General features: G+C 35.1%; 1 protein-coding gene across 5 annotated transcripts in view; it reads left to right on the top strand.

Annotated features, from left to right (window-relative positions):
- The window catches only part of TBC1D32 (TBC1 domain family member 32), an 89,191-nt gene extending 66,869 nt beyond the window's left edge, over nucleotides 1–22,322 (top strand). For all 5 annotated transcript variants that reach the window (XM_074862393.1, XM_074862392.1, XM_074862391.1 and 2 more), the window contains 7 exons: nucleotides 2,708–2,791; nucleotides 12,500–12,569; nucleotides 13,368–13,483; nucleotides 14,469–14,623; nucleotides 16,292–16,432; nucleotides 18,270–18,458; nucleotides 21,616–22,322. In XM_074862393.1, the coding sequence (XP_074718494.1) occupies nucleotides 2,708–2,791; nucleotides 12,500–12,569; nucleotides 13,368–13,483; nucleotides 14,469–14,623; nucleotides 16,292–16,432; nucleotides 18,270–18,458; nucleotides 21,616–21,735 (875 nt within the window). In that variant the 3' untranslated portion in view covers nucleotides 21,736–22,322. The remainder of the gene's footprint in view (nucleotides 1–2,707; nucleotides 2,792–12,499; nucleotides 12,570–13,367; nucleotides 13,484–14,468; nucleotides 14,624–16,291; nucleotides 16,433–18,269; nucleotides 18,459–21,615) is intronic.
- Nucleotides 22,323–26,426: the final 4,104 nt, after the last annotated feature.

The raw sequence follows: 26,426 nt of genomic DNA, 5'->3' as shown, positions 1-26,426 counted from the left end.
ATAATTTAAGAAAATCAACATTTTCACCGAGTTGGTGGGCTACAACGCTAATCTCTGTGTCTGCACATAACCTCTGCATGAGAACGTGGGCTTTTACAACAAGGCTGACTGCACTATACAATGAACTTTCCTGAATTTCTTTTGTCTACTTTTTCCATTAAATGAAAATCACTGAGTCAGTTTCCACCTTTATAAAGATTTTCAGGGAGTGTCCAAATGGCAGCTAAATGATTTAGTATTAAAAGAGAAAAAATAAAATAACTACTTGTCATTTCACACACTCTTTTGGAAGAGGGAATGTCCTGTGAAAACCCTCTATTTATGTGTTAACAACATTTGTTTTGATAAATTCTTATGTGTGTGTTCCTCTCTCAAACTTGATTAAAAACATTTCAAAGATCCTGATAGGCACTTAGATAAATACTTTCAAATGGTGGAAATCAATTTAGTGCTTGAGTTTAAAAAAATTGCTTAGCAGTTGAGCTGTCACTTCTCCCATTAACTCAAGCACTGAACTGAAATATTTGACTGCTAGGTCAAGCGTGTGGATGCCTTCCAGCACAAAGGGAAGAAGTGTACAGTTTTCTGACTTGGTTTTAAGTTTTGTGAATTACATGCTATTTTAGTCTTTTTAACATAGTTCCTGTTTGTTATTATAGTGTGGCATATTTCAGTAGTCACAATACTAATAGGCATACAGTAAATATCAAGCTAGTTACAAATTTTAATTTCTGCTTTTGCTATCTACAGCTCCAGATATAGACACCTTTTCTCATTTTACACAAATATTTGTTATATTGTTTGTGGACCAAATTCCACTAAGCATATTAGTGAAGATTAGTGAGATGATCGTTTATTCTATTTATTCTCACAAAATGAATAAACCGTTACTCTTCTATAAAATAAATTACTTTTTGCTAGCCTCATGTGGTTTATTAACCATGATTAAAAATAGCTATATTATGTTTAAGTAGCAGTTTCTTCTCTCCATAAAAATGTGTAGGAATATAAATTACACATGTAATTTTTTTTGTTTTGATTTAGTAGTCCTTTGCAATGCAAAATTAATTTTATTACTGTTGGAGTTGGCTGCTCTTAACTGTAAATCTGTGTTTAGCTGTTGTAGTGAAACCTTTTCCCCTTTGCCCTACCCATCAACATACTATTACCAAAACTCAACCTTTTAAAAATTTTTCTGGACTCATTCAGTGTAAATTAATTTCTGTAACTCTTTTTAGAAAACTAATCAAGAAAAAAATGATTTAATGTCAGTATATCAGCTTAAAATGGTTGGAAGAAGAGTTAACAGTCTTTATCTTTTTCTTCATTATTTTTCTGGCATAAAGAGCATCAAATTGGGTGGAGGTTCTGTCATCTTCCTCCTCATGCACGAAAGAGCTTGCACAGCAGTCTCCTGTGTTAGTTTTCCTGCCAGCAAGGCTAGTTCAAGAGTTTTCTAGCTTTCTCCATTGCCACCTCCACCACAGATTGTTGCGCCTTACTTCTGCTGGTATAATGTTCATACAGCTATCTGCTAAAATGTGGGTGCATGCTGTTACGTGCAGGAATGGATGACTAGGGAATGAAGCTTCAGTGCTATTAAATTGAGCTGCTGCCAAGGAAATGGTAACATGCAGTCTTAAAACAGGAAATCCCATGGGCAGCAGCACTTGTTACTCTCTAAATACACTTCCTTGCTTCGCATTAGTTTGAAAATGTTATATCACTATTCTTTAAATCCTGTTTGTCATGACAACAGCAGCTGTTTTGGGATAGTATTTACTTATAAAAAATGTTCATTGTTGCTACCTTAAATTCTTAATATGGCTCATCTCAGTATGGGCTTCCTCTGTGCAGTATGTATAAAGACTTCCTTGTGTACTTTGTTTAAATCTGTAAGGTGGTAGTGTGCTCAGTTGCAGTAGTGTCAAACTTGGAGAACTGAAGAATCGGCAACAGTTTTTGCTAATGATTTGTCATTGAGAGTTCTTGTGTACTTCCTGGCTAATGTCGTGTTGAGGTGGGAGATACAATTTCCTACATAGTGACCAGATGTCAGCATCTGACTTATCAATGCAGTATCTGCAGATTCAAAACAAGAACTGAATAAGAACATTATGGTCATCATAAAAGACAGAATTTACCAAAGTAAATGTTCCTTTTGCTTAATTTTAAGTGAATAATTTTTTTCTTGTGATGGCATAGGTAGTTTATATGTAGTTTTATATCTTTTTTTTTTTTTTTTTTTTAAACAGCCCTTAAAACTTCATTTACTTCTGTTAACACAGTTTTGGGGTGGTGTCGGTTTTTTGTTGTGTGGCTGTTGTAAGTTTGTTTTTATTTTTTTTTATTTCCTGTGTACATACACAGACAAATATGGTAAGATACCGTGGTTTAATTATAGTTAATTTTCATTTCATATTGAAACCGTGTAACAAATTATGAAGTAATCCTTGGAGGATATAAAGATAATAAGTGATTCTCTTTCCGTTTACACTGAATATATTCTCAGTAAAGCTATTAAAATTTAATTTAAGTTAGGAATGGTGTTAGGAATGCAAAATGAATTGTTCCTCCATGAAAACATGAATAAACATGCAGGAATTCAAATAGCTTTAGTTTCTCATATATTGTAATTTTGTTAAGTAATGTAGTTCCACATTTTGTCATTGCCTCTAATGTTTTAATGGATTTTTACTTTTTGCAGTTTTGGCAGAATTAATTGAAAAGTTCGTGTCACATCTTTCTGAAAGCCGATCAGATTGTTATTTCAGCACAGGAAACTATAAAGGTCAGTCTCCTAATAATTTATTGCCATGCAGCCTCTTCATATTTAAATTACTTCCATTTTAAATGTATCTGTAGCATTTTGAGGGTTGTTTAATATGGTTTTTAACAACTCAGAAATTCATAACTGGTAGGAAATACCTCACTTTGGAGCAAAAGATGATGTGCTTGAGTAAACAGTACAGATAATTATTAGTGAATGGGCTTTCACATTTCTGTACGTGTGATGGAAAGGTGGACAGAACAGGTAAGGGTATGATTCAAAGTATTTGTTGACACCTATTGTAGAGTGATTTGCAAAGCTGGTGGTATAAACATTTAAGATGGTGTAAGCAATCTGGCTCACCTTTTGAAGCCCCATAATATATAATCAACCCAAAGGTATACAATTCATATTGTATTAAAGGATATGTATTTAAAACCTGCTATTGTTGGCAATCTGAGTGTTAGTTTTGTATAGATGTGCTTACAGCCAACATTAAAGGATGAATAATAAAGTTAATTTATTCTGAGTGTAAAGTAATACATTTTAACATTTTGAAGCACTTGCAAAATTTTTAGAAGCATTGTTAATATCTGCTGGAAAATGCACTTTCATTCTTTACTATCTGTCCAAGACTTTTCACTTAGGTTGCAGTTCAGTCATTCAGAGTACTTATTCTGCCACTAACTGGAGAACCAAGCCTGCTTTGGGGAGAGTTTGTTATCTATACTGATACTTTATTCTCACATCTATAGGATGCAAATACAGTATCCTTGGAGACTTCAGACTTGCCTTTGAAGTTTCAAAGCATAAAACCCTTTAGCAATTTAGAGGATCTCTTTCTTTTATGTCGTGGCCTTTACCTTCTGAAAGCTTGCAAATGGAATACTCTTAAGTTTATTTGAGAATCTGTCTCTTTGCTTAATGAAGAGAGTTGCTGAAGTGACAGTTCTTTCTGTCACTATTTTATTTTTCCTTAAAAGATCCTTAAAGGGCTTTTTTTTGCCCTGCATTAGTCATTTACTTTTCAACTTCTCCGAAGGCATGATGAGCAACAAAAATCTTTTCATGGACTCATAAGACTTGCTATTTACATATTTTTGATACTTGCCAATTCAAATGATGATTTTGATGGTTCCTTTAAAAGCCCCCATAATGTCTTCATGATGGAAATTATTTGTTTGAAACCTAGACTGCCCCTCTTGCTCTTCTCTCTCTCTTTTTAGGTTGCAGTTCAAAACATCACGTGTTCTCCAATAATACGGAAGGCCCAGGTGTAGTTTCCTTTTCCATCTTGTGGAATGCCTATCTTGCATTTCTCTGGAGAACAGTATAGCCCGCAGACCTAAATTTTCAAGGTTATCTTTGTGTTTCCTGTTAGGAAAACAGGAAAACCCACTTGGTTTGAATAAGACAAAAACTAACTAGATAAGGAACAGACATCTAACTGTGCAATCTCCAAGTGGATGTCTTGCCCAGCAAAGACAGCATCCTGTTGTTTCTTAAGCATAGCAGTTAAGTGCTTCCATGCAGTGTGGAAGAACTGTAATGAAGGGAAGCAGTAGCCCATGCTCTGTTCCCTTAGATATTGAGTAACTTAGTTTCAATCCACTCTTCTCAACCTTTTGTTCAAAGCTAGGATTTAAAACACATTCAGGAAGGTTGAACCTGGATCATCTTCTTCATTGATGTGTGATTTCATCATTAACCGTTGATTAGGTGGAGGTGGCAACAACACTACATTATTTATCTAAAATTTAATGCCAACTTTGAAGAAATACCAAGTTTGAAAATCCTGTGACAGTTGCATACATTAAATTAATTTTTTAGAACAGAAAATTCCAAAGAAAGGGTACAGAAACAAAACAAAGATAGTAAAAGTCTTAATTCCTTATTTTCTTGAGCTTGACAGGTTTCCTTTCCATGAGAAACCAACCCAGTCTGTATGACACTCCTTTCTGTATTTTCTGAATATTTTTTTTGTTCAGTCTAATACAGGCACTATTGAACATTAATTCTGAATAAGTTTGCATTTTCAGTTCTCAAATAAAAGTTCCAAAATATAAAGGGTTGGCTGATGAACAGTTCTATTTGCAAATACTTTTGATATTCCATGTGCTTTAATGAAGACAAGCGTGGAAATGGGAGAGTGAGAAGCCTTCTGAAGGATAGTCAGTAGTCTGGTGGTAAGAAACTGATGTGAAATGTAGTCAGAGGGCTTAATGCTTTCTTTCACTGCCAGTGACACTATTAGCACAGATGCTTTTTGTGAAGAGTTCTCCAGTCCCTGAAAGACTGTTGCTCAGGCAAACAGCATATATTTCATCAAGGGTTTCTTTTAAGTTTTATAGGAGAATAGTTACTAAAATTTCATAGCACTTTTTTCAGACAGGTGTAGCAATGTGTGATGTCCAGGGAAACTCGTTTAAACAAATAAATTTATGCTGATTAAGCGAAAGTGAAACAAAAGTCTGGCTCTAAAATTGAATCTATGATTTCACTCTGGAACAGTAAAAGGGCTTGATTGTAAGAATCAGTTTTATAGCTAAATTTACACTCATTTCAGGTTCTTTTTTACATCATAAGACATACAGTGTGGCATTCCTGTGAAGATGGGGAATGTGCTTTGAGAACCCAAGTCTGTATTACACTTCCTATGTTTGTACGGAAGGGACAAACAAAACACGCTCAAATCTTCATCAGACCTTATTTGCTTAAAATAGGTTTCTTGCTGATTAAATAATAATCACATTTGTATACATGTCCCAGGGTTTTCTGCTAATGTGTATGAAGGGTTGAAATTTCTCCAAGAACAATTAATTATTGAATGCCATGTTATTTCACAGTGTCTTTTCGATATATGTATGTGTAAGTGCTATCTAAGCTAACTCCTAAGACTGCTGTTACAGAAGAGACATTTTTCTGAATTGGGTAAAGCTAATGAGTTGTTAGAAGGTAAACGATATTCCAGATGCATCTTTTTAGCTGCATATCTAAGCAAGCTAAACATGCACTTCATAATTGTGTGTGTCCACCATTCTCTTGAATAAATTTGGGTCTGAGGAACTGAAAAACAGTTTCTAATAGTTGTTTAATTTTAATAAAGTCACAGTTTTTGTAAAAGTGGATTCAGTACAGTGCATAGATATTCAGTGTTTATCATGTTTGTTGAAATGAGGAATTGACTATCTTAAAAAATGACAGCTTTCTAAACCTGTAGGTAGCTGTAATTAGCATAACAGTCATCCATCTGCTGTGGAATCCCTCAGGATTTCAGTCTATTATAAAATTTGCAAATGTGGAAAAATCAAATTAGTTTGGGTTGTTATCATTTTCAAGATAAGAGAGAAGGAAGGAAAATACCTGATAAATCAATATGCAGTTGCAGTGTTTAATTATAAACAGTAACACAAATCTTACTTGAAGTTTACTTTCTGCTAGCAGCAATGGTACTGCTCTGATGTGGATTCAGATGAGTAAAATAACATACAGTATGTACATTAAATGTTAATGAACTCTGTCTATCCCCTTTCCCAGAATTAATCCTTTCTAGTTTGCTTTTATTTCTTTCTTCTTAAGAAAAAACACTGAAAACCATATCATTGATGTCTAGCTGTAATAGGCAATAGGATGGCAAGAAACTGAAATTTCTTACAGTAGTAAAATAAGCATTACACATTAGTGTTATGAAGTTCCTAAAATAGCTACTTGCTATTCCTGTTAGGAAATTCCAGTTCATTGCAACATAAATCCTTTGTGGAAATTTATTAGTTTTCTCAAGGTTCCAACAAATCCATTTCTCAAAGAATTCCACTAGCAGAGTCATCTAATATATTGGTGTCTGAGCTTCTTAATTGGTCTCTGCCGTGAGTTGCAATCTGCCCAAAATTGGGAATGCTACAACCTTTCAGGATCAACTGGTTTTTTGGTAGCTCTGGATGTGCAGATAACCTTGCAGTTGAGTTCTCTATTTCCACCAGACTTTGTCTCTGAAACAGCTCTGCCATGTACTGCCAAAAGGGACAGAACCTCAGGGATTTCAGGTCTTGGCCATAAAACTCAAATGTCATGGTGTATTCCTTCTCTAGATGAGGCTCAGTTCTCCAGCTGAACAAAATCTCATAGGAACTTTCTATCATTTAATGGGCTTTTAATCTTCTTAGGGTCAGGTGGATTGGGTAATGAACTGAGAAATTTTAAAAACACCAATGGGAAGCTATCAGTATAGAGCTGATCAGAAGGAGCAGCAAATGAGAAATACGGGACTACAGCCCCAAATTGAGCTGAAAGAGAGTGAAGGGTATTCTTCCCTTCTTCCTGCATAATTTGATGAATGCACTTCTTTAAAGATGGGTGCCCACTTTAAAGATGCTGTTAGCAAAAAGCATTTTGCCCTTTGCCAGTTTATATGTAACTGGACTGAAAATGTGGTTCATTCTTAATGATATTGCTGCCAAAAATTTGTGAAGAGTATTTTTGTTGAGTATTCGTGATGACCAATACATAAAGAAGACGTTCTAGGTATAAATATTTTGATCTTGTGTTTTTATGACAGCCGTACTGATGACATAACAGATACTTTCAACAGTCAAAGTGGAATTGCACGTGAGGTTACCTAGCTTTGATGAGAAGCCTACAGCATTCTCCAGCAATTATTCTTGGATCTTGTTTACATTGTCTCCATTCACAGTTCAAATCCAACAATAATAATACTTTTCTTTGAAATGGGATTATTTCATACACAATTCTAACAATGAATATGAAATTCAGACTGTCAGAAGCCTGGTAGAGGAGATGACACCATCAAGACAGTAGCAAAATGACAGAAGAGAATATAGTGAGAAATGTATGACTTCTGCCTTGCCCAAATTCCAAATAATGTTTTAAAATAGAAAACTTTTGTAACGACATCAGAAGGAGAGAGGATAAGTACTGACAAAACATACAGTTCTATACTGACTGCTTGGGCATCTGCCCACTGACAGTGTCAATGTTTAGGTACCTGTTGAAGAGTAAGTAAAAAAACCTGCTTTTTTAGTTAAAAAAAAATAAATTAGTGAGTTCCACAATTTCAGTTTATATGGACAAATCTAAGGACTAGAGATCTGATAGTGAACATAATTATGTACTTTTAAGATTTTTGAAGCATCTGCAGGGATTATGCAGGTGGCTCCGTCCATCATGGGTTTCTCAACTGTTTGCAGTATTTAACTTACATGGTTCCTTTGAATCAAAAGTATATTCCATCTGTCAGAGATGCAGCACAAAGAAAACTAATCTTTCTTACTATCACTGAAGTTAAAATTTAACATTCATTAACATTTTGCAAAGATTATTTATATAACCATATAAACATTTGTCCTGGGCACCAGGAAGTGAAAAATCTAATTCAGTAATGGGAGCAACAACTTCAGTCATTTTCTTCACTTCACACAGAAGGGGAGCTAGTAGTTTCTTTGGGGTAACAGCAGTTAAACAGGGAAATAAATTAATTATTGCCTAAAGACCATACAGGTTGTATGAAATATGCCATAAAGCTGTTTGAGCTTGGCATCCTGTCATTTCAGTATGAATGCGATGTGGCTTATTTTCTGACTTAAACACATAGAAGCTTCTTCATGGTGAAAGGGCAAATAAATAAGAAAGCAATCTTTCATACGAGTTGTAAATTAGTTGAAGCCTAGTCTGATCAGGAAGAGTACTACTGGACTGTGCATACCAGCTAACTTTGAAGTGTTTGTAGCTATAGATAGAGTTTAATTGCCTTTGCAAATCACAGCTTGTGACACGTCCGTTTTTGTGCTCCTGAATGCTACAAAATATTTTGAGAAGTACTGCCTATTGAGATGCTTGAAAATGGGTATGATCAGAGTTAGTATGAATGATCAGTCATGACCTTGAAGCAAGGAAATACTAAGATTGCTTAAAGAATTGCTCCCTGTTTTCCCTTCAGCCTGTTCTTCCCATTCCCCCTAATCCTTTTTGACATTTACGATTGCTCAGAGTTTTGCAGGAAGACCTGGAAGGTAAAAACCACAGAAGACTATCTGCCCATCTTTTCCTTTTGCCACAAGATGAAAACCTTCAAATTCATTTCCATCACTAGGTTTTGCTCCACAATGAGTAAATAATGAAAGGGCTTTTAAGCAGAAGTTAATCCCCACCTCTCCCCAGGATCATCTGATTTGCATCTGGAACTATACCGGATGCGCAGGATTGCTTCTCTTTAAAGATAAGACTAGATAGTCAGTGGCAGTAAAGCGTACCTTATCTAGCCTAAATCTGGGATTCCTGACAGAACCACGTGGGACAAGTTGCTCAATGAGCCCTCTTTGCCTTTTTTTGTCCTGCTCCCTGCACTCAAGCATCAGAGGTCCTAATTCTTTGGTTTTGGTTTTCTGTGGAACACTGAATTTGGTTTAGAGGTAGAAGAGTTGGAAGCCAAGAGGAAGATTACCAAGTCATAAAAAGAAGTATTTCTTTATTGTAGAAAAAGATTTTTCACATGTAGTGTTCTTTTGTTTTTGTTTGAAGTTATCACTGAGAATTAATAATTTACACTCCTTGGTGTTTCAAAGGAAACATTTTCTCTTTTGAATGATTGTGTTAAATAGTGGATTTAAAAAAAAAGATTCGAGAGCAGGAATACTAATATTTCTTATGATTAGCTTATCTGAAGTGTGTATGGTAAGTTGTTAATATAAAAGAGCAATTGCGTGGCTAAAAAAGATATGTATCATTTACACTTAAAAATGGTCCACAGTTACCGCTGTGGGGTTTTTTAATGCATTTTAGAATGAGAGATAAAGTAAACTGTCTGTTAAAACAATTTATTTTAAAAATTGTAATTCAGCTCATAGAGAATTCTGGTATCCTTCAAGTCACTAGTTTAATTTTGGCTTAATATCTATGTTACAGTGTTTTACATTTTTAAAGAAAGAAGTGTAAAATACCTGTACCAACGTAGATTTTTTTGGTTTATTAGATAAATAAAAAGGAAGCTGCCAAAGCATGTTGTTCATTACATTTAATAATAGCCACAGTGCTGTATCACGTTGTCATCTAATTCACAGTTCAGAGAGGTGTTCTGTCCTTTGTTTGAGGATAAATGTCATTCTTATTTAGAAAATTGATCTGTTGATGCCTTTTGTTATGAAACTCATTGTTTTTCAAGACAGTTATATCAGGTGCATTGCTAAATATCTGTCAAATGAGTTTTGTAGAAAATTAAATTCAATGTATTAAATCAGAGGTACGAGCATCATTACAATAGTACAGTCACAACATATTCCTGCAAGCTTACTAGTCAACTTTTTATTCATGGAGTGCAAAATGCAGTGTTTCAATATTCCACTTATTGTTAATAACAATTTTCTAAGCTTAATGGAACATTTAAGGTCCAGTTTTTAATCAGTGGGAAGTGGTCCTTTGTGTATTCTAAATGACTTTATAGTTTTCTAAAGCCTAGTTTTCCCAGTCTATTAATTGGTAAACAAAATGGAAAATCAAAACTTTTTACCCAGGACAAAGAACCACAGTTTGTGTGTTCACATTGTGAGTTGTGTATTGACAGCATCTTGACTGCCTAGTGGATGAAGCTATGATTGTTTCAAATACACTGGTGTACAAAACCAAGAGTTTTTGCCTTGATGAGGTACTGTGTAATATAGAATTATTATTCAATCCAAACTTTATGTTAATTTTATCTTTCACAGTACAGGGGAAAATATCAAAAGGAAAACTGATAAGGAGAAAACCCTTTTCAGCAACTAAGAAAAGAAATTATTCCAACAAGAAGAAAAGGCAATGAGAGTCAGTGAAATCAGCTGTGTTCTTTTAGTGTTAATGGGAAGTAAGCATTCAGTACTTGCTGTAAACTGTTACAGAATGGAAACAGGTTTCCAATTGTGGGTTGTGATACAGCTGTTACTCACTACACCCTTGCTGGACGGGGATACTAGCACCTGCATTGCCACCCACAGGAGGATCCACCTCAAAATGGAGGCAGGGCTTCCTTCTGTCTTAGAGGTTGTTATACTGCTGGCCTCTCTCCTGCCATTAAATATGGTCGTGTCAGGACTGAATTAGCCATTAGTCATAGCCCACTCATTCAAATTCCCTCTGGTTTCTGGGATATAAGTGTGCTTCTTGCCTTCATAGTTGCGCACAGGAACCTGAAAATGAATTGATTTAGTATGGTAATTGCAGCCTGAGTAAACAGGTAACTTCAAACAGGAGCTGTTTCACTTTTCTCTGGGTTTTTAACTGAAATGCCCAGTGATCTTACATGTATTCTTCCAAATACTGTGTTGCTGGTATGCTATTCAAAAGGTATTTGAACTTCTGTTCTTTGAGTAAAAAAATATCTCTGGTGTGGGTTTGCTATTTCAATCCCATCAGATTATTGGATAAATTTGTTTTACTCAAAGACCAGATGATTTTTCTTATGTATAAATGCATTTGTCCAAAGTACAAGGTTAATTTCTCATGACCCTAACGCTTAGATCATTGTCCTCTATTAAAATTGTAATACAGAACAGGGTTTTTTTTCTTACCGTATTTTCCCTGCTGAATTCTGTTGCTTCATTGTTGAGTGTAATTTTTCTGTATTGTTTTCTTCATGAAAATTTCAACCTACATCATCTCATCTGAGCAGAGTGCTTCTTAATTTTTTTTTATTTAATTTTTCTTCCTAACCAGAGGTATTTCTTCACTTAACCTGTAAATATTTGATCTTTAATGCCTTAGTTCCTGTTTGCTTACCAGGAACATAGAGTCTTTATCTGAATGGGTAGCCAGGGAATCCTTCAATTTGATTTCTCTGTCTGAAAAGGATATAGGAAAACTACATATCAAGTTACTGTGTGATCTGCTTAACCAGATTTTTACATTTATCACTTACATGAATATATTTTAACTTTTGCTGCCATCTGTTACCCACGTTTTTAACAAATTATGTCAGTTGTTAGGGTTTTTTATTTATTTATTGGTTTTGTTTATTATTTTTTAAGTAGCACTTTGAAAGAAGTATATTGAAGGTTTAAGCCATCAGCTTTGTAACTCAATGTTATTGGACTGTAATTTTTTTCTGAGATGTAGTTATCTTAGATGATATATGTACACGAGAGAAACAATGCCCCATTTTAAATTACATATAGAATTTAAAATTTTGAGAAAATATTACAACAGAAGTTGCTTTAATTCATGATTTATTAATTTCTCTGACTTGGATTTTTAGTTTAAACAAATGCAGAAATTGGGGTATATATTATTGTGTGAAAGAAGAATACATAGAAATACAGGTTTTTTAAAATCCATCAGTTATAAAGTTTTCTGTGATTCATATCAAAATAGAATTTTTGTTAATAAAGTTGGTTTTACAGCTAGGAGACTTTAAGGCCACTGGAATGGAAGAAAGTAGACCAGAAAATGCTTCTTTGTCTGATTTCTTGTCCAGAAAGGATGAAGCTCTACTAAGAAATGGGACTGAAAACGATGTTGTTTGTTTACATCGTGCTATAAAGCTAATGATAACCATACTGATTTTAATTAAAAACAAAAATATATGAAGAATGCAGGTTCTTGATGCATCCTTTGCAAACACTACTAAACTCATTTCAAATAAGAAACAGTTGTCCAGATTGGTGTTCATACATAAAAGAAGCTTTACATTAATATTCAGTTAAAATCATCTTTATCGTAATACTTTATTATACCGTTTTGTTTTAGCCATGGATGCAGATGTGAAGAATGAAAGTCTTTCATCTGTGCAGCAGCTTGGTGTTGAAATGACAGTCAGGTACATGGTATTAAAATATTTCCGTAGTGTATTTCTAGGATTTCTTTGGTTTACATGGAATTACTTTAATGATACCTAATCTATCGACTCAATACTTTATACCGTTTAAATCTAAAGATCACCTTTAAGAAGATGAATTCTGACTTTGAAAATGAAAAAGGTATTAGTACATAATTAAACTATCTTTACAGATTATATAGGTTATTATCCTTTATTGTTGTAAAGGCTAATTGTAACCTGTTAGTAAGATTTACCATAGAATTACATTATCCTGAGTTATGTGTCTTTTTTTTCTAACTGGTTCTGTTTAGCTAAGCTTAGTTATATTCCATTTAAACATTTTATTTGGCTGGTAATTTGCAGAGCCGTGATGAAGGAAAAGCTAATGTGTCTGTACTTCCACAGATTGTTATCTTTAGCATTAATATTTGAATTTTGATGCTAATAATTACACATACAATATACTTAGATGGAATTCTAAATAATGTATGTGAAGAAAATGAGTTGTGTGATGAGCAAGAGTACTTGCTCCTCCTCACCACATTGTCTAAAACCGAACTAAAATGAATTTAGGTGAGGAATTGTAACACTGATTTTTGGTGTGTATCCCTCCTATATAAAGCATAATAGGTTTTATTAAACCATTTATGCGTGTATCTACAACATAGTGTATGTGATGAACACCGCTATGACAGCTTAACATCCACAGGCTTTTTAAATATGAGTTCTTGCTTTACAGGAATTAAAAAAAAAATAATTAACCTTTAAACAGTTTTGTTTTTTAACTTTTTTTGCTAGATATGGAAAATATCTAAACTTGCTAAAAGAACAAGCTGAAAATGGGCTGTGCTTCGTGTTAATGAATTGTGAGAAATTTCTGAAACAACAGCAAAGAACTGTGGTATCTTCACTTTGTATCCTTTCTTGATGGAACATGTTATATTACCTAAAAATGCCAGTGGAATTTGAACTGTGTTTGGGCTTTTAGTGGTGGTGTATATGTGTACTGTGTACTGAAAGGAAAAAAAACCCCAAACAAACAACAAATAAAACCAGCACTTATACTTTGAAATTTTGTTAAGTTAAAATACACACCCAATACACTCAAGAAAATCTTCACCCTTTTGTTCCTGTATTTTGTTAAAGTTGTGTCGCATTCATTTTTGTCATAAACTGTTTTGAAGTAGGATCACATCTTTCTGTATGTGTAAAGAGTTTGCAGCAATGCATCTTTGAGCATTAATGAGTATTTGTGGTACTCCCACAATACTGACAGTTTTAATGGTATTGCCCATGTAATGATATATGGTGGCTGTAATCTGATCAGCAGGAATGTTTTGATTTCTGATTCTTTTAGATTTACTGTGGAACTTTTTTTAAAAATAAAACAGATATCGCTTTCCAACAAACTTTGCTATATTCTTCAGGTAGACTTACATATCGCTATTAAAATACACTTCAGGTACATTAGTCAAAACATGCTTAATCTCTTTTTTTTAAAGCTTTTCTTTTACTTATTTTTTTTCCCATAATCTTCACAACTCCTGTTTTCCTCCTCCACCATTCTCCTGTCTTATACTACAAGCACGCTTGTTTTGGAGCGGGGGTTTTTGCTTTTACTTGTTTTTTGTTTACTTTTGTTGATTTGGCTTGACTACTTATGGACTTGAAATAAGGTAGTGTATAGGGAAAATAGCTTAAATCTTCTCTCTTAATTCAGTTTGAGAGGCAGTCGTGCCCCAAGAAGCTGCCTTCTTTGCAGCTGTATTCCCCTTGTCCCATCTCTAACAAATCAGCTCTTGCCTCTGTGTGCATGGGCCTGGGGAGGAGGAGGGCTGTGGTTCCTTCAGGGCCATGAGGAGGAGATCCCTGCCCAAGTTCCTTAACCTTCTCACGCAGGCTGCTTGCGGGAGCGCTATGCTGGCTACGACTGGTTTGCATCTTCTGTCTTCCTCATAATGTCAGGGGACAGGGAGAAGACACTGACGTTTCTTCAGCAATTTTCATGTCTTCTTGTTTCAGCATTTCTCTGGCTACCAAGACTGCATATATCTGTAAGAATTTAAAAGCTGTTTCTTTCTGAAAGGCAACTTTGAAAGTTTCTAAAGGAGACTTTATCAATTTCCTTAGTTTTGCATGGGTTTTTTTAATGCATTAAGTTTTCATTAGGGCCCTTTAACCGAATACGTGACCCTGAAAAATTCTCTCAGAAAAATATAGATTTGACATCTGCTCAGATGGTTGTTTAAAAGTAGTGAAGTAACAGGTGGACTGATAATAAAGGCAGTGTTACTGAATTTTAAAGCTGGCAGTAAAATAAACTTTGTTAGTTGCATTAAACTCTGTGTCAAGACTGCGATACTGTTGAATGACCTTTGTTTTTATTATTGCAGTGTGCAAGTCCATCCTTTGATTCTTTTAGTAAAACTGTCCGTTTCAGAATTTGCTAAATACACTAGAATGTATTCAGTCAATTAAAAAAAATTATTACTGCCCAAACAGCGAATGCTTGACAATTTTAAATTATTATTATTTTGGATCAAGTTTGTAGTATAGGAAACATCATTTCCTTAGGGGTGATTCCAACTACTTAAAATAAAACCCTTCCAGTTTACTTTCTACATTGTCATGTTGTCTGAATGTTTTCACATATGCTATAAAGCAATGGTAGTCTTTACTAGAGAACTCCGGGGTGTAAGAAGCATGGATTAGATTCTGTACCTCTTCTGCATGCAAGCTTCTGTATTGATATGAATTGGTCTGTCTTGTCACCAGAAGTGACCGTATTGGTCCACTCACAGCACTGAGCTCAGCCCTGAGGTTGTTCTAGCACAGTGAAATTTTGCTCTGTTGTGTGAATGTAATTGTGCTGAACACTATCAGTGCTGAGAATTTCAGTGTCGTCTTCCATACAAGAACTAGCCAGCATTGCAGGAAGGTTGCTGCAGTGTTAATGTTTATTCGCAATACATAAATGATTTATTTTTCATAATATATCTTGAAAACACAAAGAGAAAATTCATTAATTAACCTATTTGCATAACTACTGCAACGTAAACTAAACTAAAATGTCAAAGCATGAATGAGGAATTTTTCAGCCATTGGATTGTGATGCTGCCTACCTCAGGAAGGAGGAAAATTTCAAAGGATGTACCTTGACCTTCTAGCATGAAGCCAAGGATTCATTACCTAGAAACCAGGCACTGATATCCAGAGTTTTCCATACTGATAAAACCTCATTTGCTGCACAAAATAGAATTTCAGTCATACCATCCATGCAAAGAAACGTGCATACAGGAAACTACTTCAAATACCACAGAAGTTCCACTCTATCCACCAGTAAATGGGAAAAAAAATCCAACAGAAATTAGTCTTTTTTTTCCTCTGTCTGTTATTTTTAAATTATAACAACGGTTTCTTCATCCCTGCTTTGACAATTAAAGCTTACATGCAATAAAAAACTATATTGCTAATGAAAAGGAATGGTCAGGATATATTTAATAACAGTTTCTAACTTTAAATTTTCTTTAGTTTAACTATGTTTTTCCTGATAGTAGTACCAGGTTTCCTGTCTCTAAAACAACTGGGATGACTTATCTTACAAATAAATCTGTATATTTTTATATATTGTTCTCAGCAAAATACTTTAAACTAACACATTTTTGTAGACTCTAATCCTTTTCCTCACTTTTGTTGTTGGTGATGATGTTGTTGTTAATCAGATGCACCTGCCTATTACCACAGTGGAATCTGGCATCCATCCAGTCTATTTTTGCAGTGCTCACCACATTGAAATGTTGCTGAAAGCTGAGTTGCCGCTTGTCTTTTCAGCCTTCCACATGTCTGGTTTCACTCCATCTCAGGTAACTTAAGAAAGCATATCAAAGTGTCATCAACTTATTGACTTAAATCCACACAATAAAGGTCCTTATGGACCTACTGTGTTTTTTCTATACAGCACTTGTGGTTACAAAACTAGGGGTAAGAGATATAGTATTGGATTCACAGTGACTTAGAGCATCTGAGAATAGAAAGCAGCTGACTTTGATAGAATAATGACAGTGTACTGCAGCTGATGACCTTCCATTACATGTTCATGCAGAAAACTTGATAAAAATAATATATGCAAACCCCTCATTTATCATTAAAAATAAATAGAATCTATTATTCCCTGGAATAATTTTCCAATTTTTCTGTAGGAAGGAAATGATTAGTTTGGGATAGGTGTATAATAGCAAGTAGTTCAGGTGATACCAGAGCAAAATTGATTTTATATGAGCTACCATAACTAGTGTGTCACCCAGATGTAATAATCTTCTTTATTAAAGAAATGTTACTAAAGAAGAATATTTATCCATAATGTTAACTTTCCTTTTACCTACTTCCTACAATTCTTTGGTAATATGGAATGCTATGTATGGAGCATTACTTGTAAAGACTACAGTTGTGATGAAGCGTAAACAGCTTCGTGCAATAATGAGTTAGATTGCCAATGCAAAGGACCTCTCACCACAGTAAGAAAACTTATTGCTGTTCCATGGCAAGAAAAATATTTTTCATCTTATGCCTTCAAAATTCCTTCTTCCCCACAAGATTTGCAGCTTAAGAGACTTCTTAATGGCGGCAGATGCCAGTGTGGTCCAGATACTGCTTAAAATAGTCAGCTTGGAATTTGGCCTTTGAGGAGAGGAGATTGGCAGATGAGGGACTTTATCTCAACATAGGAATGAGGTGCTTATAGTAAGGTTCCTGTTTTGGGGTGTGAAAACATGGTGACAGTCATTCCTTCCTCAGCTATTCTTGTGCAAGTTATACTGTATGCTTTTTTAATTGTTTCCACTCAATAATACTCTAGTTATTGTTCTAAACTGCTGACAAGTGTTTTTGTTTGGGGATATTTTTTTCTATTTACTATGTTATTGAAATGCCACTGGTGGGTGCCACTGTGTCTTCTGTGTGATTTTGCAGTTCTACTGCAGGATTAAAAACAAACAAACCTTGAACTATGAAAACAACGCTGATGTATTTAAGTGCTTGTGTGCATCAATAAATACCTGAAAACAGATTTAATGCCAGAGTATGACTGCTGTCATCTAATTAGAGTCTTGGTACTTCTATTGCTGCATATTTTTAAACACTTTAAGGACTGATTAGCAGAAGATTTGTGGTCTAGAACTAAATGAAGTGTGCTATACACATCTTAATACATTGTGATTTAGAACTGGAAAAAGGAGTCGCTAAGTGTGTTTCATACCCACTTCATTAAATGAAAACGTGTCTTAGGGAAGGGCCTAACATTCGTTTATAAGGCAAAAAACTATTTTAATTTAAAGGAAAATCCACATTAAACACCTTCATCACCCTCATTACCCTCTAGGCCACATTTTTAAAAAATCTTGAAAAAATCACCTTCACTTTCATTGGACTTTGAGTTTTATATATCAACCCCAGGAGTTGCCAGAATATAGTAAGATAAGTGAGATGCACAGATGCAGGGTGTTATGTTTAGAAGAACTCACTGGAAGTCTATTCAGAGGCTGTGGTTTAAAAAAAATGGTGATTCTTGGCTTCTTTTGTACTTTAATTTTCATAAGTAGGATAATGTTATAGGAAAAAGGATTTGTAGTATAGAAAAGAGATAAAGCTGATCAATTAAGACGAAGTCTACAGCAATTTAATTATAATTTTATTCTCATCTAGATTTCTCTGCAATGGATAACTCAGTGTTTCTGGAATTACATGGACTGGAGTGAGATCTGTCACTACATTGCTATATGTATTTTCCTTGGTCCCGATTATCAAATATATATGTGTATTTCTGTGTTCAGACACCTACAGCAAGACATTCTGAAGCACACTGAAGCCCAAGATCTCCAGGTTTTTCTTAAAGTAAGGGTTTCTTTTTTGCTTTTTCAATTGCTGGAGGGAAGCAAAGCTCTCATTATTGAAAACATATATGTTACTTAATCTGAAGCTCTTACTGAATTTCAGTTATTGATTATTTTAAGTGAGTGAAATAATACTTTAGTTTTATTTACTTCCTGGCAGGAAATTGTGATAGAGTATTTTTGAGAGAATACCTTTCCTGCATTTTGTCCTGATCAGTTCCCTTTGTAAGCAAATAGCCACATTAAGTCATGAGGGCATTTGATTCCGTTCTCTCTCTGTGGCCCCAATCTCATTAAACCAGATGCTCTCCCGAAAGGTGGGTTTTCACAGTGGTCTCCTACTGAAGCTCGAAGAGATGTGGCACAAAGCTTAGTTAGCTGTTATTTTGAACAGATGCCAATTACTATACAACTAGCTTCCCAATTTCATATTCTTTGCCATATTATAAATTACATTTGGCTATTGGATTCTTTTTGCAGGGTACTGCCTAGCTATAGATGCAGTCATGAATAGATACAAATATTTGACTCTTCTTCCCAGAGACTTTTTTGCTTTTTTCTCTGGTGTTTTTTTTTTCCTCTACAGTCAAAATTCTTTTGAGAGCTATATAGCTGCGTCTCTGTCCTAACAGCAATAGTTTTCTGACTAGTTTGTATCCACTTTACATATTTGTGAATATGAATATGTCAGTTTAGTCTTTTTCCTTGAAAATGTTTGGTACACAGTCTAAAGAGTGAGTTGTTTTGTTTGACCTGGTTTTGTTCAATGTGGCTTAAAAACTGCTTTATCTTGATGGCATTATGGGGATAGTTCATGTAGATTATAGAAGAGAATTTATATGTTATCACCAACAGTATAAACAGGTGAAAGATTTGACATGGCACTGTTAAATTAATGAGAAATACTGTATATTAATGCACTACTGGAGTACATTGAGCGACTACTGCAGAAAGAGGAGTGAACAGCATACTTAAACTCCAGTCTTGCCTTTGATAGCTCTTAATTCATCTAAAGAAAAAAAATTCTGTCATTGTATTAATTCAATTTCAGCTATATTATGGGCTTCATGTGAGGTGACTTGGGTTTAGAACTTGCAAAGGTGTTATTCAGCTGCCCTTTTATTGAAATAACCAAGTTCAGTTTCAAGTTTTAGCCTATTTCTCAGCAATTTGGATTACTGTAGTAGAGCAATTCTCTTAAAAGTGGAAGTATAAACTATTCTGAGAACATAATCCAAGTTAAGAAAAAAACCCAACAACCTTTGAATATTCATTTTCTATTTTTTTAATGTAATATCATATCCTGAACTTATACTAGCAATGGTCATTTGCTATATGAACAAGTCTTGCTGCCTGTTTTCCTGCCAAGAACTGATAGTACTTTCTAGTTTTAAGCTTCTAACCTGCTTTATATCTGTAATATAAAGATGATGATTTGACAGTAGTACACCTTTGTTGGTATTATCTAATAAGTAGTTCTGGCTAGCTATTAAAATTAAAACCAAATATTTTATTTCTAAAATAAAAATATACTTTCATTTGCACATGAAAAAAAGGAGTTGGAAACAACTTGTCTGTCAATTCAGATGACATTATGCCTAGCACTTAAAATAAGCAAAACATTTATCCCTTCAACGTGTCCTTCTAGTGATAAACAGATGATAACCTGTCAAAGAGATCATCTTCTATTACTCTATAATTTGCCTTTCCCCTGTGCCAAGAAGAAAGTAGAAGTAATGAATTGTCCATGAACATTTTTCCCTCTTTCTGGTTCTTACTGTTAGCTGAGATGGGTTACTAACATTATGATCCCTTTGAGATGTCTTGAAGTTGCAGCTTTAACTGAATTTTAAATTTATTGCTTGGTCTTTTATTAAACCTTTCATGGAAGAATGAATTCTGTAATTTCCACATGTGAACCAAGAATACTGTCACCTGCCACCTCAGTAAAGCCATCTTGACTATCTTGGTTTCATTTGTTTCATTTGGATAAAATAGATAAACTGGAGCTACAGGATTTGTGACTTGTAATATAGCACATATAGGCCAGTATGTCAGTCTCTTCTAAGAATAATTTAGCGACTCTACACTTTATTTTCTGTGAGTATAGGCCATATTATTGACAACTAAGGTGCTGACCAGTGCTTTAGTACGTGCTTTTCCACTGAAGTCAATCTTCTCACAGTGCATGAAGAGCCACTTGGAAGGTAAAATCATGCCTTTGCATTCGCTTGTGAGTAGGGGAGGAGAAATATAAAGACCATCTCAAATTCCTGTTTAGAAGCCAAAGTGCAGCCTTCCAAGCCTGAGTAGATGCTCTCAGGAGAATTCTACTTAGCAGAGATGCACAGTCAATACACCAGCAGATAAGACAGTCTGGCTCCAGATAATTTTTTGCAGCACATGCTGCCAACAGTGGTAATACTGCTTAGTAGATGGTGGGCACACGTTGTTCCAGTTCAAAGCAGCAACAAATTCACCCCTTTTAGCTAGACTGTTCTTCAGGATCCTGCTTTCTGCAGCACGTCCTCCCTCTCCCTCTAATATAGTAGCAACGAGAAGGAACATGGGCTCTTTGTTTCTATTTCCTGAGGGCACCTTCTTTCACTCTTTTTTTTGGAACTAGTAAGAATTAATTGTTTGTGATGATGCAGAAGTGTTTATTCTGTTTTTATTTAAGCACTTTCTAAAGACCTTTCTTTATCATCAATTTAAAAAATTAGGATGTACTGTCATTCTCCTGGTTTTATTGAGAATCTAGTTGGATATAAAAGCCATATTAACAAACTTTTAGGATGCCATGTGCTGGTATAGAAAACTTCTAAAAGAATATTTTAGTACCTGGCTTTGCCTTCTTAAAGCTTACTTTGTTTTCCTTAAAAATTTTCATATGACGTGTTCTCTGAAAATGAGATGAACAACATCCACCTGAAAAAACTGTTTGTTACCAAGACTGTAATTAGAAAGAGCTGTCTGGAAGCAGATATTACCAAATTTTTATTTCTAAATGAAATGTAATAAAATGTGTGTATTTTAAACACCCAGGCTGTGACAAGCAGAACAAAATGAGCTATCTTTAGAAGCTTGGAATTCATTAAATGTAAGTTGTGCATCTTTTGTTCCTAGCTAATAAATGTTTTCTGTGTGTATTTGTGCAGGAAGAAGCACTCCATGGATTTCGAGTGAGTGATTATTTAGAATACATGGAAAGCTTGGAGGCAATCTACAGACCTATGCTGCTGAAAGACATGAGGAGCATAGGAGTGCGGAATACATAGACAAAGCAAACAACCACTTGATGTTCCAGTTTTGGTTACATCCTTTAAAAGGATGTTGATTCATATATCAGTCAATCTCACCTAAAATAAGTCAGGCTGTGTAAATGTACATACTGTAAAATAAATAAGGAGAGTTTTCAGAATATAGTTTTTGCAAAAGGAGAGTTTAGTGACCTAAAATACCATATTTTCCCAGACAGGCTCTATGTGCAGCCTCATTTCAGTTAGCAGAAGGCATCTTTAGAACCTACCTGTAGGATGCTGAAGTGTCTTCCTTAGAACGTAAGTCTTCCTTATAAACCTTGAACCTGTTCCCAACTCATTGCATTATTGTCATCTCGTTGTAGCACAGTCCTAAAACCTTCATATTTTGCTAGGGTCTGACAAAGTGCTTTTTCTTACAGACAACTGCTAGTGTGTATTCATATGCACAAAAAGTCAACAACTGAAAAACAAATTACCTGTACACAGCTGTTCTGACTTTGTGGATAAATTTGAGAAAATGGGGTGTTCAAATACATACAATGAAAAAAGACTGACGTTCCTGGTTTTTTTTTAAAAAATAAATCATTTTATGTCATAAAACATCTATTTGTAACATGCACTCTCTGTCTGCATAACTGAATGAGAAGTCCTTGAGCGGCCTGCTTTTCATATCTCTGAAAAATGATCATTTTTAAAGATTCTGGTTACATTCAGACAGGAAAACTAATAAGAAGCTTCATCTGTGCTTGCCTTTCATCACCAATGAAAAGCAAAAATTAAGGCTGCTAGATATTTTCTAACACTAGCACAGTGTAGGTAGAATTTCAACATTGTGTAAGTTGACTGAAATTCCCAATTTCAACAGAAACATGGTTTTCTTGAGAAGCGCTACATCCCATTTGCTATAAAGACAGGGTTTAGGTAACGGGTCAGTGGGCAACTGAGGAAACATTCTAGCAGCTTTCTTTCCATATTATGTCATTGTTAAATATTTGTGCACCAATTACTAGTTGTTTTTTGAATCCAAGTTTCAAAGCACTGGGCATGATGTTGAGTCAATAAATAACACTCAATTAGATTGCAACATATTCCTTAAATTAATACTACAGTTGGCTTGTCAAGAATTAATAAATGCCTTTGTATTTCATTGAAATTATGGCCAGTAAAATTATAGTTATTGGCAAGCAGGTGGGCTTCTCTCAGTATCTGCAAGTAATCAAAGGATGTAGATGGAAAATGACAAGGTATTATCCTGTGGCCATTTAATATTTTCATACAGTCAGTGAGCTCTGCATCAAAATTTCCAAAAAAGAAAATATCAAGTAAAAATGTAACGAGGTTAGATGAAAAGTAGACATTTAAGATGGTAGCTTACTAACTGCAGAAACTCGTAGTCACATGGAAAGAAAATCTAAAATTAGAACAGTTATTAAAATTTATTCTCAAATTTGTTATACTAATGTCTTGAAATGGAAGAGGAGAAAAAGTGTGGTCTGTTTGATACATCCTACCCATCACCAGCCAAGCTTCCTCTCCTGTCTCCCTCATGCGTGCACCATAGTATTTTTAGATTGCTTGTTCTTTTCAGTTTGCAAGATTTTTTTTTTCTCACTTCTGTATTTTGTGGGCCTCTTCTGTTCCAGGCTTTTCATCTGTACTTAAATCACTCAGTAGGTGCACTACTTCCCATTTCTTACAGCCTCTATTCTACCCTGTTTTTATTGTTCTCTGCTACAAGAGGCATAGTGATGTGGACTTTGATCTGTTTCTTATATACGACCTCACCAGTAGAACTTTATGGCTTGAAGCTCTGTCTTGTGAGTTGCTCGAGTTCACTGAGTATTGGGAAGGTTGAAAAAGTTCAGTGGGATTAGTTCAGCCTACAACAAGGCTTTGAGACTGGCTCGGAGCAAAACATTTGGGAGCGTTTCAGAGCAGTAGCATCCATCCATGAAGTGAGACACATTTGCCTGCTTTTTCTCTTGTGCTATACTAGGCGCAGAATTGGCATTTGTTGCATGCTGGCTCACAGCCTTCCCCTCAGAGCAACAGTACTGATGTTTTATAACATTCATTCATCCATACAAGTAGTTTTGACTGCTGATGTCTGACTTTGGACTGAAGGCTGACTTTGTCTTTTTGTAATTATGTCACAGATATTTTTTTCTAGATTATCTATAAAGAATTTTATGGTGCATGATAAAGTTTTATATTAAAAGGCCCAAAGGACTGCTGGATCAGTCCTAAAATTGGTGCATAGCTCCTTTTAGGTGCTGTGAAGAAACTCACCAAGGAATCCTACTCATGTATTGTGAGTTGGCTCACTAGCAGCTGCTTAGGTAGTGACTGTCATTTTCTCTTCCTGTCTTAGAGGTAGGAAGCAGAAGAATTGCAGTCAGTAGGCAAATCTTAGGTGAGAGTTGACTTAATGGAAGAAAAGAAATAATGGCTTTAGTGGAGATTTTGCTTAGAAGGCTTTATCTCTAGACACCCTCTTCCCCCTTCTCTCCCCTACACAGGGGAGGAATTTTTATTTTCAAACTGTGTTCTTTGAAAAAAAAAAAAAAATCTTTCAAAAACTCAGGCTTAACACAGCCACGCTCTCATCTAGTCCAGCCTTGATTAAGACTTATCCAGCACCTGGATTTACAAAGTCTTTCAATGAAACTGCCTTAACTTTTATTTAAGGTCTTAAGATCCTGTGTTGGAAACTAGTGTTGCTCACTAATGGCATGTTCAGTGATGGCATCTAAATAGGCTTTGCAGTTGGATGAAGTAAAAGTTCTACTCCATAGAAAACAGCAAATACTAGGTTATTACTTACTTTGTGAGTATGAGATTACCTAGTGTCATCAGTATCAAGTTCCTAAACAGCTTTTTGAAAACAAGATTATTTTTGGCTTAGTCTTGGACAATAAACCTGTTGTCACCCTGAGATACTCACTTTCCCTGAGTACATTTGTATCAGTGATTCTGAAGTTTCTTGAAATTCGTGCTTCCTCCTTCAACCACCCAGAGTTTCAAAAGGACAAATACTGAACATATCTTTTTATTAGATCTATCCTTTCTTAGGATTTCAGTTTTGCTTCAGCCAAAGTAATAGTGGCATTACTTCAATTTAGAATGAAATGCCCCATTCCTGCAGTTACCTTTAAAGAGATTTTTGGTCTTGGTAGTTGTTTTGCATAGAAAGTTCGTCAGTTGGCCTGTACCTTGTAATATCACACCCTTAGGACCTTGATGTTTCCAATGACATTGCTTTATCAAATGAAACAAGATTCAGCTTCTCTAGCAAAAAGTTATTTATGATCTGTATTCTCATAAGAAGTCATCTTTATACTGTGAAGTGTAGGTAGCCAGCAAAATCTGTCAAGTCCCTGCTGTACCTAGTTTAGTAACCAAGCAGTATAAATTCCCCAAATGCATCCTACTTATGTAGGCAACATTACCAGATGATGTTACATAGTGAAAGTTAAGCATTAAGTAGTTCTTTGGTTGAAGAGGTAGGGAAAAATACTGTTTTATCAATACCTGGAATAACATTTTCTTTACAGAATGTCTGGAATCTCAAAATATTTTGATTAGAATAGGTGATACAATAAATGTTTTAGAAGTGAAACAGAAACCACAAATGTTGAATTTAGACTTACCCAATATCATTGCCACATTCCTGTGAGACAAACTAAACATTACTTCAAAGTTCTTGAGAAACAACTTCACTATATAAAATGCATGTGTGAGCACACACACCAATTCAAATTATAAAATACATTAGAACCTGCAGTGAAATTTCTGTCATATGCAACCTAAGAGTGAACACTGACAAAGGTTTTGCCACTAATTTCTATTTTCCTGACTGTGCATTTCATAAGTTCATGGATTTAGCTTTTTGTCCTGTCTAGGAAAAAAAATGTTTTAAATATTTTTTGACTTTTGTGAACTGTGTGGCTCACCTACATTAACAAAAGAGTCTGGCTGGCAAGTACAAGGAAAGAATTATGACAACTGGTGGAATCAAGTATTTGCTGACACCAGGGTCAAAGAATGCTAAGGCTCCCATAAGATCTGTTCTTTTAACCTTAATAGCAGTCTCTTTTTTTTTTTTTTTTTTTTAAATAACTTTTTTGGCAGCTATTTCAAAATAAGAAAATGACAAACATCCAGATGGTGAATAGAACACTAATATATATGTCTTTCTAGAAATTCTATACATTTTTAAAGACACCATGGTTGATTAAGCTACCAATTATGGAATCATCAGTTCCTTTATCAGCAGCAGATATTTGTCAGGAAAATTAGCTCTTGTGCTAGTAACCCAGGGACTCTTGCTATCTAAATAACTGCCACTTTGTATTCCTCATCTCCCACAAAAGAAGAGAGAGGCACCACAGAGATGACCCTTCATATCATAAAATCATAGAATGGTAGAATGGTTTGGGTCAGAAGTGACATTAAAAATCATCTAGTTCCAACCCCCCTGCCATGGGCAGGGACACCTTCCACTAGACCAGGCTGCTCAAAGCCCCGTCCAACCTGGCCTTGAACACTTACAGGGAGGGGGCAGCAACAACTTCTGTGGGCAACCTGTTCCAGTGTCTCACCACCCTCACAATAAAGAATTTTTGCCTTATATCTAACCTAAATCTGTCAGTTTAAAGCCATTACCCCTTGTCCTATACCTACACTCCCTGATCTTTCCTGTGGGC

Source organism: Strix uralensis, chromosome 3, assembly GCF_047716275.1.
Source record: "Strix uralensis isolate ZFMK-TIS-50842 chromosome 3, bStrUra1, whole genome shotgun sequence".
Lineage (NCBI taxonomy): Eukaryota > Metazoa > Chordata > Aves > Strigiformes > Strigidae > Strix > Strix uralensis.
Note: the sequence above shows the minus strand (reverse complement) of the source record. Positions and strands in the feature narration are given on the sequence as shown.